Source organism: Rhododendron vialii, chromosome 6a (assembly GCF_030253575.1).
Source record: "Rhododendron vialii isolate Sample 1 chromosome 6a, ASM3025357v1".
NCBI lineage: Eukaryota > Viridiplantae > Streptophyta > Magnoliopsida > Ericales > Ericaceae > Rhododendron > Rhododendron vialii.
In genome coordinates, this window is record NC_080562.1 from 21,421,352 (window position 1) to 21,435,466 (window position 14,115).

General features: G+C 42.9%; 1 protein-coding gene across 1 annotated transcript; it reads right to left on the reverse strand.

The window, feature by feature from the left end:
• Positions 1-5,645: 5,645 nt before the first annotated feature.
• LOC131328479 (uncharacterized) lies at positions 5,646-11,723 on the reverse strand. Its single transcript, XM_058361420.1, has 4 exons — positions 11,639-11,723; positions 9,764-9,828; positions 6,380-6,598; positions 5,646-6,301 (listed from the first exon to the last, which is right to left on the reverse strand). The coding sequence occupies exons 1-4, from the start codon at positions 11,721-11,723 to the stop codon at positions 5,681-5,683; spliced, it is 990 nt and encodes a 329-aa protein (XP_058217403.1). The 3' UTR covers positions 5,646-5,680.
• Between the last annotated feature and the right edge of the window lie 2,392 nt (positions 11,724-14,115).

Below are 14,115 nucleotides of genomic sequence, written 5' to 3' on the forward strand. Positions count from 1 at the left end.
GTAGAAAACATCATAGGGACAGGTACGAGAGACCTGATTCCGATTGGGAACGAACTAGATCCAAGAAAGGACCAGAGGATGAAGCCATGACTGCACGGGAAGCAGCACGGAGAGCACTGCAGAATATAGCATCCTCCCCTTTTGCAAAAAAGTTACAGGAGGCTAGATTGCCGACCAGGGTAAAGCACGGGACATTCATCCTCTATGAGACAGATACTGATCCCGTGGCCCATATACAGCATTATCAGCAAGCAATGTTTATGCATGAAGGGGATGATGCAATTATGTGCAAGATGTTCCCGTCGAGTTTGGGGACGGTTGCTCTGTCCTGGTTCCACAAATTGGGCTCACGCTCCATCCGAACATGGGTGCAATTGGCCGAGGAATTCACTGCACGGTTCTTGACGAGCAGGAAAGCTCCCAAAACCTTTGAGAGTCTTTCTTTTATGAAACAAGGAGAGGACGAGCCGATCAGGACTTATGCAAAGAAGTACTGGGAGACCTTCAACGAAATTGAAGGATGTAGTGAAGAGTACGCAATAGCCACGTTCAAAACGGGTTTACCTGTTCGGGGGGAACTGCGTAAGTCTCTAAACATGAGTCCCGTGCAGACATTGGCAAAATTAATGGAGAGGATTGAGCAGCATGCCAGGAACGAGGATGACATCCTACGAGAGGATGGAAAGTTGGCCGCTGAGCAAGTAAAGGGGCCTACAAAGAAAGCTGACAAGCCAGAGCCCAAAACCTATCATGAAAGGAAAGATTATGGGCAGGCGAAGAAAGAGCAGTACAAGGATAAACAAGCCCCGGATCCCAAGTCATTCTTTTCAATAAACACGGTTTGGAAAGAGCCCATTTACAGGATTCTTTATCGAATAAAGAATCAACCATACTTCAAATGGCCCCCAACTCTTGGTGGGAATAAAGATGCAAAACGTGCTACGAACCAACACTGCAGTTACCATAAGGATTGGGGTCACATGACAGAGGACTGTGAGATGTTTAAACGACATCTTGATGATTTGGTCTCACGAGGTTACCTCAAAGAATTTATCCAAGAGGATTCCAAGGATAAAGACAAGGCAATGGAATTGGATTACGAACAAAATCCAAAAGGGATAATCCATATGATACATGGATTGGCCGAACCTTATACGAGAAATGAGGTGAGATTGCTTCAGAGACGAGTGAAACATGACCAGCATGTAATGCAGTTGGGGAAGAAAAGAGGTCGCAACGAAGGGGCAAGCAACGAGGGCATAGTTTTTACTGATGAAGATCTGGGAGGAGTCCAGGTACCTCACAATGATGCTTTGGTCATAACCCTACGAGTTGGGGAATATGATATGGAGAGAATCCTGGTAGATTCAGGGAGTTGCACCGAAGTGCTATACTACGATGCGTTCAAGAAACTGGGGCTCACACAAGAAGATTTGGTACAATCAGCAACTCCACTGGTCAGATTTGGAGCAGGAGCAGTTTGGCCGTTAGGCAAGGTAACTCTGCCTGTTCGGGCTGGGACAGTGGTGCTACGAACCGACTTCTTAGTGGTGGATGTACCGTCTTCCTATAACGTGATTATAGGAAGGACATGGTTGCACAAGATGAGGGCAGTCTCTTCAACTTTCCATCAGATGGTAAAGTTCCCAGGGTCTAATGGGATTGAGCACATCAAAGGTAACCAAAAGATAGCTCAACAATGTTTGGTATCCATCATTAAAAGAGTCCATAATGCCCACCATATTAATACTGTGGAAACTCCGGATCTGCCGACCATTGAGGATATCGAAAAAGACCCAACCGAAAGGGTGGTTGAGGATTTGAAGAAAACACTGATCAACGAGACTGATCCAGATAGGTATTTTCTAATTGGGGAATCACTGCCAGAAGAGGAAGAGAATGAACTGATTAGTTTTTTGAAAACTTATGTCGATGTATTTGCTTGGACACCAGAGGAGATGCCTGGGGTGAATGCAGATGTTATCTGCCATCATTTGAATATAGATCCACAGCATAAACCGGTCATTCAAAAGAAACGAAGGGCGGCCGTACAGCACGTTGACGCTGTAATTGAAGAAGTGGATCACTTGTTAGAAGCCAAGGCAATAAGGGAAGTTTATTATCCAGAGTGGCTATCAAATACTGTTGTCATCAAGAAAAAGAACGGAAAATGGCGTGTATGTGTTGACTTCACAGATTTAAACAAGGCGTGTCCTAAAGACAGTTTTCCTCTTCCAAGGATTGACCAGTTGGTTGATGCAACAGCGGGATATGGACGGATGAGTTTTCTCGATGCATATCGAGGATACCATCAAATTGCAATGTTTGGACCAGATCAGGAGAAGACGTCTTTTATTACACCACGAGGGTTGTACTGTTATAATGTCATGCCTTTTGGATTGAAGAATGCAGGGGCAACGTATCAGAGACTGGCGACCATCATGTTTAGAAAATTGCTCGGCAAAACTATGGAGGTCTACATAGATGACATGGTGGTAAAGAGTAAATCTGGGCAAGGCCATATTGCAGATTTAAGAGAAGCTTTCGAGATTTTGAGGAAGTACAAGTTGAAACTCAACGCCTCGAAGTGTGCGTTTGGAGTCGGCTCTGGAAAGTTTTTGGGCCATCTTGTAACTCTAAGGGGAATAGAGGCAAATCCCGACCAGATAAAGGCCTTACAAAATCTGGAAAGTCCTCGGACAACGAAAGAAGTCCAACGATTAACTGGGATGGCAGCAGCTCTTAATCGATTTATTAGCCGATCAAGTGACAAGTGCAGACCTTTCTTTCAGCTATTAAAGAAAAGGGAAGGGTTCGAATGGGGAGCAGAATGTAAACAAGCCTTTCAGGATCTAAAGGGATATTTGGCCTCTCCTCCCCTTCTTTCGACTCCAGAAACAGGTGAGTCTCTGATTTTATATCTAGCTGTTTCTGAGCATGCTGTAAGTGCAGTACTTTTAAGGGATAAGGGATCCGAGCAAATCCCAGTCTATTATGTGAGCAAAACTTTGTTAGATGCCGAAACAAGGTATTTGCCCCTCGAGAAATTGGTCCTAGCATTAAGGACAGCAACTAGAAAATTGCCACATTATTTCCAGAGCCATAAAGTTGTGGTTTACACTGAGTTCCCATTAAAATCATTGCTCCGAAAGGCAGATTTCTCGGGAAGGACCTCAACTTGGTCCGTTGAGTTGAGCCAATATGACATCGACTATCAGCCGCGCACAGCAATCAAAGGCCAGGTGTTGGCGGATTTTGTGGCAGAATTCTCACCTGCGGTTGCACCTCTGCCTCCTACGAGAAAGAAGTGTGAAGCAAAGTCTCCTGTAACGAAGAAACAGGCATTAGCCGAACAAGATCCCCTGGAATGGAAGCTGTTTGTTGATGGCTCTTCTTGCAACACCGGTTCAGGAATTGGAGTTGTGCTTTTACCCCCTGAAGGGTCAATGTTAGAATTATCTGTTCGGCTAGGGTTCAATGCATCAAATAATGTGGCAGAGTATGAGGCGCTTTTAGCTGGTTTGAGAAGTGCAAAAACCCTAAAAGCTGAACGAGTTAGGGTGTATTCTGATTCACAGCTCGTAATCCATCAACTGTCCGGGCAATATGAAACCCGGAGCGAAAAGATGGCGGCATATGTACAGGTGACCAGAGATCTGCTCGATACCTTCGAAAGGGTGTATATTGAACAGATAAGTTCTGGAAAGAATGCTCATGCAGATTCATTGGCATGGTTAGCTGCAGCTGTGCCATCTGAGTTTAAAAGAAAAATAGCCGTAGAGTATTTAACTGAGCCGAGCATTGGCAGAAGTGTAGAGATGGTCTTGGACGTGAACCAATGACCAAGTTGGATGGACCCAATAGTGGAGTTTTTACGAGATGAAGTACTCCCTTTGGACAAAAAGGAGGCACATAAAATCAGGACAAAATCTGCTCGGTTCTGGTTATCCCCAGAGGGAAAACTATATAGGAAGTTTTTTACAGGACCCTACTTGCTTTGTGTGCATCCTGAGATGGTGCAAAAGTTCCTCCACGAAATTCACGAGGGAACTTGTGGAAGCCATGCTGGTGGTCGGTCCATAGCCCACCGAGCAATCACCCAAGGGTATTGGTGGCCGTACATGCAAGAAGATGCTAAGGTGTACGTAAAAATTTGTGAGAAGTGTCAGAAATTTTCACCAATGATTCGAACACCAGCCGAGGACCTGGTGCCGCTGACGAGTCCCTGGCCGTTTGCTCAATGGGGAATGGACATAGTGGGTCCACTACACAAGGCAACTGGAAATCGGAAATTTCTGCTAGTTGCGACAGATTATTTTACCAAATGGATTGAGGCAGAACCATTGGCTAAAATCACCGAACCTATGATAGAGAGGTTCGTATGGAAGAGCATCATTACTCGTTTTGGAGTCCCGTACTCATTGATTACAGACAATGGGTCTCAATTTCAGAAAAAGTTCAAAACTTTCTGTACCCAGTATGGGATAAGAAATTACTATTCAACTCCGGCCTACCCTCAAAGTAATGGCCAAGCAGAGGCATCTAACAAAACCATTCTTGATGGGATTAAGAAACGTTTGGATAAAGCAAAGGGGAAATGGCCTGATGAATTGCCATTGGTTCTATGGGCATACCGTACAACACCTAGGAGGTCTACGGGAGAGACCCCCTATTCTTTGGCGTATGGAACAGAGGCTGTTATTCCATTGGAGGTAGGTCTGCCGACCAACAGGACCAATTTGGTTGAAAGTGGAGGCAACGATCGAGCTTTGGAGATTGAATTAGATCTTGCCGAGGAGAGACGAGAACGGGCCCTAGTGCACTTGGCCTCGTACCAAGAGCAGTTAATCAAAGGCTACAACAAACATGTGCATCCACGGGAATTTAGTGTTGGGGACCTTGTGCTACGAAAGGTGCTCGGCAACACTAAAGTGGCTAATGAAGGAAAGTTGGGGGCCAATTGGGAGGGCCCATATCGAGTTACTGAGATTGTAGGCATTGGGGCTTATCGACTGGCAGACCTGGATGGGAACCCGGTGCCAAGGCCTTGGAATGTCCATAATTTGAGGAAGTTTTTTATATGAAAAATACTTTTTCTTTGTACACATCGTGATTGTGTGAGAGTTACGAATAAAACTCTCTTATGTTCTAGTTCTGTTATTTTAGCTGCACGGGGTACGAATAACGCCCTCTTGAGCTCTATAGCTTATGAATAAAGTCGCCTTTTTTTATAACTATTGTTGTTTCTGGTATTTGTTTTAAATACGAATTACGAAGTAAAATTCCCTCATTCGTATTGGGGAGCAGGGTATATGACATCAATTTAAAGTACGTGACACTTGAACACAAGTTCGAAATACTTGTGTAAATTGAACACAAGTTCGAAATACTTGTGTAACTTTCAAACATTTAAGTACGTGAAACTTAAAAGTTTAAAGTACGTGAAACTTAAACTCTACGAGACTATGCAAAGCATATGAATACATGCATAAGCATACGAGAATATGCACAAAACTGTTCAAATCATACAACGAATGTGCACAGACTTAGAAGCATTCAAATATATGCATAAGTACGAAATACTTAAAGACAAGTACGAAATACTGTTAGAATGTTTTAAACACTTTGGCTAGGCCCAGAAACAGAAAGCCAAACATATTGTCACAATACAAAGACATATTCACTCATCTTCAGTCAGGTCTTGAACGGTTGTAGGAACAGTTGGAGGAGCTTCAGCTGCAGTTAGATTCTCATCTTCAAGTTGACCACCACTGGCTTCCTTTTGGCCAGAGTTGGTCATATCACTCTGAGGCTCCACTTCGGTAACAGGAGGCTCCGCTGTCTGCAAGACCTGTTCTTCATCTCCCTCTTCAACAATTTCCTCCTGATCACCAGCTGCTGCGCTTGGAAGCTCAATGTTGGTCCAAAGTGGAGATGACTCAGGAATCTCTGCTTTTTCAAGGCAGGCCCTCCAAGACGCCACCCAAACTTGATCCTGAATTCCAGGCATTTGGTTTGTGTAGCTCTCTGTGGCAACTTTGATTCCTTCGTTATATCCCTTTTCAAAGGCAGCCTTGGCTTCATTCTGGGACGTCTCGAGCTCCTTCAAAGTCTGGGCAAGACTGTCCTCAGTCCCCTTCAACTGTCCTTTCAGGCCATCTGCAACCCCTTGGGCCTGGTTCCTTTCTCTCTCAAGCCTGATGATGGTACGTTGGAGCTTGGAGTTTTCACTGACAAGTTTTGCTCGTTGGGGCTCTGATTGGCTAAGTTTTTGAGCCATGGCCACCATTTTTTGCATCACCTGGAAACATTCAAAACAATTGTGATAAACATAACTGTTAAGTTCTGTGTACACTATGATCACAAAAAGAAATTTTACCTTGGCGTTGTGGGACATGAAGGAACTGAGAAGATTGTCTGGAGACATTGCAACTTCTTTTTGCATGTCCCCAGGCAACAAAAAGGCCTGGGACAATGCAAGGGCAGTCCCTTCGGTCTCGACAGTGTCCCGAGCAGTGATAGCTCGGTTCCCATGAGAGAAGGAGAGAGCCCATATTGGAGCAGGAGACGAGGAGGAAGGTGGGGGTCTTTCTTGAGGCTGTTCCACCCGTTGACGTTTCTCTCTGTGGATGGCCTCGATTTCTTCTGGGGAAAAGCCAGGAGGAGCATCAGTCTGAGTCTGAGTACGGCGGCAACGACCTTGGCCACCTTGGCCCCGAGCAGCGCCACGACCTCGACCAGGTATGGTGAGAAGACTCCCTAAATCAATTGGCTGGTTCATTGCTGGAGGTGAAGGCGTGTAACCGCTGGAAGAAGAACTTGATGTGGGACTGGAGGCTTCTTCGGCAAGGGGAATTGGTTCGTCGGAGATTGGAGGTGTCCGAGAACGCCTTTCTTCGGGAACAGGTCTTGAAGGACCAGCCGCTGCAAGGTTGTCCGCTGCTCGGGTACGCCGATCAATAAACCCCCCGTATGACGCTTTGTAACTCAGCAGAACCTGAGCCGCTCTTGCTCGGCCAGCAAGGTAAGTCCCTTCGCCGTTGAAAGCAAGTGCTCGCTTGATATCAGCTACGTGCACTTGAGGGGTTATGATATTATAACCCCGGTTAATGTTCGAAGCTGCAGCCGAGCAAAGCATAAATAATTAGAAAGCACGAAAAAGCTTTTCCTATGAAAAAGGACAAGGATTTGAAATTAGGGGAAAGCACTAACGTGGGCTCCCGAATACATGAGGAGCGTGAAAACCAATCACTTGGCCGTCCTTATCTCTGGGTTCGAAGTTGCCCGTGACAATCAGGAAGTCGTCGTCATCCCCTCGAGCAGAGTCAGGGAGTTCAAGGACAAGCTTCTTCCTAGAATCCCTACTCTTTAAATAATATGTGAGGGCATCCCCGGTTCTAGAGATACTGTATAGGTGATGAATGTCGTATAAACCTAAAGAGGTCCCTAACATCTGATTTATGGTGTTGATGCCCATAACTACTCGGAAGAAGTTGGCAGAGACTTGCATTGGGGAAAGTCTATAATACGCCAAAACTTGGCGAACCAGAGGAGCCAAGGGGAATCTAACCCCGCCCTCAACAATGGCTACTACAGGAATGTGAAGAGTGTCGAAATCGAAACTCTCATGAAGGGCATCCTCAGGAGCCAATATAGTGGCTACATCGTCAGGAATCCCATATCGAGATCTGAAACTAGCCATGGCTTGAGGAGTATTACAGTGCCTTCGAAATCTACCCATTACCAGATAGGATTTTGGAATTCTACGAAGTGTAAAGCAATGGGGACAATGAAACCCTAAACTGCGGTTGAAAACAATCCACTAGAGAAATGGAGTTGTAAGAAGAAGAAATGATGACTTACGAGAATAGTCGATGGAATCCTTAAAAGAAGAGGTCTTGAGACGATGAACAGAGCTTCAATGGCGGGGGAACGCTTGAACAGTTTTTTCTTCTGCAGAGGGAGTCTAAGGGGAAGATTGGGGTGTTTTGAAAAATGGGACGAAAACCCAAAAATACCCTACAGCCAGGGTGGCGTAAGTGAAACGTCACCCCAGACGGCGTTTGAGTGTTCCGTTCCCCAAAAACACGCCTGTCCGCATTAAATGTGAACAAAATAAACATTGACACATGTAAAGATTAGGGCTGAAAGCCTGAAAACGGCCTAAAATGGTATTTTCGTCATGGTAAAATGATGATAAGTTGCTCCAATATATAAGGTGCAGGAGCAGAATGAATTTGCTCGGAAGAGAAGCTTCACACATCATCTGAGTAAAAAATAATAAGTGAAGCTGGGGAGCAATTGTAGGGAGGTATTCCCGAGCAGGCCCAAGAAGCACCCGAGCATGGAGCTTATGAAAGGTCAACACGATTGACCGGTGACACGTAAAGCCACTGTTCAAAGTACCTTGTTCGGCTATGAGAGAGCCGAACAAAAGGAGAACCCCCCCCTAAAAAAAGGAATGGTCCAAATAATTGATAAAAGACCAGTTACATGTGAAGTAACTGGTCCAGGCCCTCTGTTCGGCAACGAGATGGCCGAACAAGGAAAGAGCTCCAAATCGATTGTTGGAGTTTGAGGAACATTCTGGAAAGATCCAGAAATGTTGGTATTCCGTTAAGGAATAAGATCCCGAGAATATAGGATCTAAGAAAGATACCCAATGAGAATGGATGTTCGGCTCTTTAAGGAAAAGAATCCTAAAAGGACTCTTTTCCATAAACTGATAAAGGAAACGAGAATCCTTGATGTCATGGGTTTCCTATACGAGTTAGGAATCCTATGGCAACAGGAATGCTTGGGCAACAAGCATACGCATATCTATAAATATGAGGTAAACCTAGAGGTAAAAGGTACGCAATACATTGCATTCTATTTGCTTTCCTATTGATAATTAGGGTTTGAATGCTAGTACGTGATACTAACAAAGGCATCGGAGGGCCTTTGCCACGAGAGGCAAAGGTGCACTCACTCCTTGTCTGTTTTGCAGGACAGGGGTTTCATTGACAAATTAGGGTTACGTTCAAGAGGCACGAGAAGCCGTTGCATTCCAGTGCTGTTTAAAGCACTATTTGAATTTATCCACCTACATAGAGCACTCTAGCTATATGTATAACAGTGCCCCACCACCAACCTAAAATTTATATTTAGTGGAAAATTGAGTTGGGAATATTGTTGAGTGACAGCTCATGCTAACCAACAAACCAAGCCTAAAATCCCCTCAAAATTCCTATTAAATTCGTAGCCACCAAATTACACAACAAAAAAGTTATTCTAGCAAGTTATATTCCTTTATGAGGTTTAAGGCTCTCCCCATAATTTTAGAGAATTTCTATTGTACATCTTAATGAACGGATATATCGGAATTGAAACTCCGACTTGATGAGTGACGTCATTAAAAATGCATTACCATTGAGGTTTCCAACTAGTTCAAAAGATATGAATCATTCCGTTTATGACTTTCTTTAATTACCTAACAAACAAACAAAAATAATATGTCGAAATTTACCATCCAAAATAATGTTCTGAATACAAGATATACTAGCATCGATCAAGAGGATCTTAATTCCAACGTGCGAACCAGCTCAAGAGACTGTCCATAAGAATTTCCATGCTTTTATACTCCTTTGAAGTAGCCCACTTGAGAGCTTGAAGCACCGCTAGTGCCTCCACCAAGGTCAATGACTCTGCAAAAACGTGAGTGTATATATATATATATATATATATCCTTTTTCAGTATTCTCCCGCACAATACTCAGCTTACACTAAGCACCAATACTCTCATCCTATCCTTGGCCCAAGCTCTATCCACCACCACCCCGATAGTACCTAGGAGCAGTACTTTCTTGTCTATTATTACCAACTTATTTAGGATTTTGTGTGCATAAGCGAAGTGATAAGCACTCAGGAATGTGTGTTTGTTTGACTGCGTCCCATTAAGTCTTCACCCACCTAGTCATGCACCTAACAAAGGATGGATGAGTGCTTATTAATGGAATCACTACGGACAAGGACAAAGATGGGATTAGGTAACGAAGCCAACTTTTGCAACCTCTCCATTTAGGGACTTTTGGTTCAAGTGAAATATTCTCTTGGTGATGGCATTTGGTCCAGTCTTTTATTAGATTATTTTCCCTTCCCCTCCGCGTAGTAGTAGGCTAGTAGCTTTCTTGCTTACTTTTTACCTTGGGTTTTATTATTTCAATGAAGGATATAAAACAAGAAAACCTATTTACGTCATGGCATATGTCATGAGATTACCCTCTTTTTGCAACTTGGAAATTGAAGTGTCATACCACGCACATTTCATTATTCATGACACATAGGGGTATAAGTGAGAGGTTCAAAAATTCAAATGAGATTCATACAGTTAGTCCTGGACTTGTGCAAATGGGTGATGGTAGAAGCTCTTGGAGTCCCACATGGGGGTGCTGTAAGAACAAGTAATAATTTTTCCTCATCTAGGGCCTATGCGTGTGTGATATGCACTCATCATATCATCATGATTTCATAATATTTTCAATGAAAATCCTCAACATAGACGGGGGATGGGTTCGGAAATTGATTGCAAGGAGTAGGTAAGGTGCTAGGCACTCTAAATTGCCATTTTTTCTATTAATTTTCTAGGTTCAACCTTTTTCATATTTTCAAAAACTCTTGGCTAATGATTTTGTGACACAGCGGAATTATAAAAGAGATTAGTTGTGTACTAATCGAACGAATGATAAACTCGAGTCCACGAGATAAAAAGACAAAGTCTGAATATTATTGATAAAAAGCTGCTTAACAACCTCTTTTGTAGGAAAAAGGCATAACCCTAGCAAAACCCTTACTCAAAAACGAAATTTTCCAAAATTTGGAGAAAATAATAAAATTGGAAGAAGGAAGAAAAACATGACTTTCCCAAAAAGAATCAACTTCTACAGAATTATACGCTAAAAGTTATTAACGAAGCAAATATTTCCTAAAACGGGAAAAACGTCCAATTGGAGGCCAAAACGAAAGAATTAGGCCTAAAAACACAATTGATCATCAACCTAGGGTTATGAGTATTGACCGTAGCGCGAAAATAAGTTAGCCCACCAAACTTGGGCCCGATCCAAGCTCGTCTGAAAGTTGCCAAATCAGGTAATTTGTAATTAAACAACATTTGGGCTTCCGAGGCTTCGACCGGTCCAATTGATCATGAAATTGGGCCTCAACGTGTTCTACATCATTTTGACACTCCACTATCTTATAAAGGTACTTCAAAATTTAGATTATTTCCAAGAACACCCCTTCAACTATCACGACCCCCCACGTTTAAAACTCATCAACCTCACCCCTTCAACTTTCATTTTCCATCAACTCCACCCCCTCCGCTCACTTCCATTAAAATTTTGGACAGAAACGAATGAAAAGACTAAGTTACCCCTTATTATGTTGAAATTAGGTTTTGGACTTGTAAAAAATTTCAACGCCATCCCCCTTCTCCCCCCCCCCTCCCCCCGCCTCTCTCTGAAACACTCGTCGCTCTCCTCCACCCTATACCCATCCTCGCCACCAAACAGAGTTAGCAAAATGTTTGCCCGCTTAAACGTGTTCGACCTAAGGTGAGACGACTAGAACCCGGCCGCACCCATCCTAACTCGTCACTGACTCAGCATCTCATGCCGTTCCACCCGGTCTGCCCCCTCGCACGCCACCACGTTGCAAATCTGCCACCCCAGGTACACCTCCGACATCACCACGTCCTAGGCTCCTTTCTATTCGCCTGAGTCAACCCGGACCCCTCCAATGAGTCGAACATCGTCGAGTAGTAATGCAACGCCTCGTTTAACCTCTAACAAAAACACTCCCGTTGTGATTCAATTCTTGCTCGACCACTGTAGCGATCTTCAGCCTCATCCTTTTAATCGAATCCAAAATCTTGTACATCGAACTGGGCCGGGCAATTAAGATGAATATTATCTATTTACATCCATACAAATTTCTCTAACTTTTTTACCTTTCTGGAAAAAAAAAGAGCAAAGAAGAAAAGAAAATATACAATCTTTTAATTGGGACCCCAACAGAAACCAGTAGAAGAATCGAATGCCACCAGATAACCACCTCGCCTTCTTTGAACCCGCCGAATCCCTGATAGACTTGAGTGATGTCGAGTCACACTTTGAAGCCTGGTCTTTCATACAACAACTGATGGAGCTCGAAAATCGAGTTAACAGCCCACTTTCTCCACCTCCCTCGGCCGTATGTCCAAAATCTCAGCGTCCAAATCACAATTGGGGAGATGGGTTTGTAAAATTAGGAAGAGAATGAGATGGGTATTGAAATTTCTAGGTTTGGGAATTAGTGGGGGAGATGGAGTAGGAGAGAGAGAGTAGTAGAGATGAAAAGAGAAGGAGATGGGTTTTGAAATTTTTGGGTTTGGAAATTAGTGGGGGAATAGTAGGGAGAGTAGAGAGAAGAGGCATTTTAGGGTTAAACTTTTTTTTCCCGTCCAAATTAGCTCTTTTCCGTCCAAAAAGTTAACATTTCTTAATCGAATTGGACAGAAGGGGTGTAGTTGATGAGTTTTGACAGATGAGGGAGTGAGATTGATGAGTTTTAAACGTGATTGAGTCATGTTGACAAAATGTAATAATTAAAGGGGTGTCCTTGCAAATAACCTCGAAATTTGTCATTTCATGCTTCAAATTACATATGGCACAACTTTCAAAACACACTTGAAGACAAATTTTAAAGTGTATATATAAAAAAGTATAGTGTCAAAATCATTTCCCAAATCCTTTTGGATGACCCGTCTTGACTATTGTTGCACTAGGATGATTGAAATGGAGGTTTTATCTGTTGAAAATGGTCATGGTGGCCGAATGGTCATGGTGGCCGGTTGAGTACCAAGTAGGGGCGGATTGACAATGGAACCGGGGGTCAGTGCCCCCTAAATTTTTGAGCCTTTCAATTATACCCCTATAAGTCTATTAACTTATTTCTTAGTAATCTAAGGAATTATACTGGTGCCCCCAGATGGTTATGAATTGTGAATTCCATTACGCTTGAATCCTCAAAATAATAAGAGCAACCCCTTGATCAATGGGCTTCACTACTTTCACGCGTTAACATTAGATTTTTCACTTTATAAATCAAAAGGTATACCTAAAACCTCTAAAATATGGATTGAATAAAAATGTGCTTGATTTAGTTATCACCAATGGGTACGTGCCCCTCTTTGTTGAATTTTTAGATCTCCCACTGGTCCTAAGAGGTGTCGAACTTTCTTGTTTCGATGCAAGAATTGCAACGGTAAGTGATCCTCATCCAAAAATCTAGGTTTTGCAAGGTGGGTTTAGATTCTATCACCTGAGAGCGTGATGTTGTCATATGATTGTTTGGCATTTTCAAGAATTAACCTAGGATTGAGGATTTTCGTAAAGGCATGATTTTGATTGTGTCTTGTGAGCAGTGGGACAGCATGAGGAGTCAACAAATAGGAGTACTATTATATACTCCGTATGAATTTTTGTTGGTTTCTTGCCAACCTTGATTTGTTATTCTCTCTCATTGGGTCTGAGTTGGCTTGTGATTGTTGGAGCTGTTGTTTCCCCTCGTGGGTTTTCTCTTCTCTAGTTTGAAGCTGTCTTGGATCCCTTTAATCTTTGTACTTTATTTTCAAAGATTAATAAATTTTTTGCCCTTCAAAAAAAAAAATAATGAATTTGTGTATAAATATTATGAATTCAAAGGGTACGTATGGGGGGGGGGGGGGGGGGAGGGGGGGGGAGTCTAGTTAAGCTAGCTTGCAATTTCAAAGCTAAGAGCAAGTTTATCAATAAAAAGGTAAAAAACCTTGTGAACAGTGCACATTTTTTATTTTACCTACTCATATTTCTTTCAACACTACACCAACACTATCTATTTAACCTATCATCTATTAAAATATTATTACTTTTATTTACTTTTTTCTTTTTTGGGGGGGAGAGAGAGAGAGATAGAGTGAGTGAGAGAGAGAAAGAGAAAACAATAAAAAATGGGGTGGCTGTTGAACAGTTCTTCGCTTCTTATGCCGAAGAACTGTAGCCGGATGCACAATAGCTTCATGTTTAGCTCACCTGCTGCAAGAGAACTTTTGCCCTTTTT

Bases quoted from the DNA above. Each gene is read 5' to 3' on its own strand.
- LOC131328479 (XM_058361420.1), bottom strand. From the start codon at position 11,723: ATGTCGGAGGTGTACCTGGGGTGGCAGATTTGCAACGTGGTGGCGTGC. The intron at 9,829-11,638 runs GTCAGTGACGAG...TACTGCTCCTAG, and splicing joins GGAACGGCATGAGATGCTGA to GTACTATCGGGGTGGTGGTG. The intron at 6,599-9,763 runs GTAAGCTGAGTA...CGGGTGGAACAG, and splicing joins TGAGAGTATTGGTGCTTAGT to CCTCAAGAAAGACCCCCACC.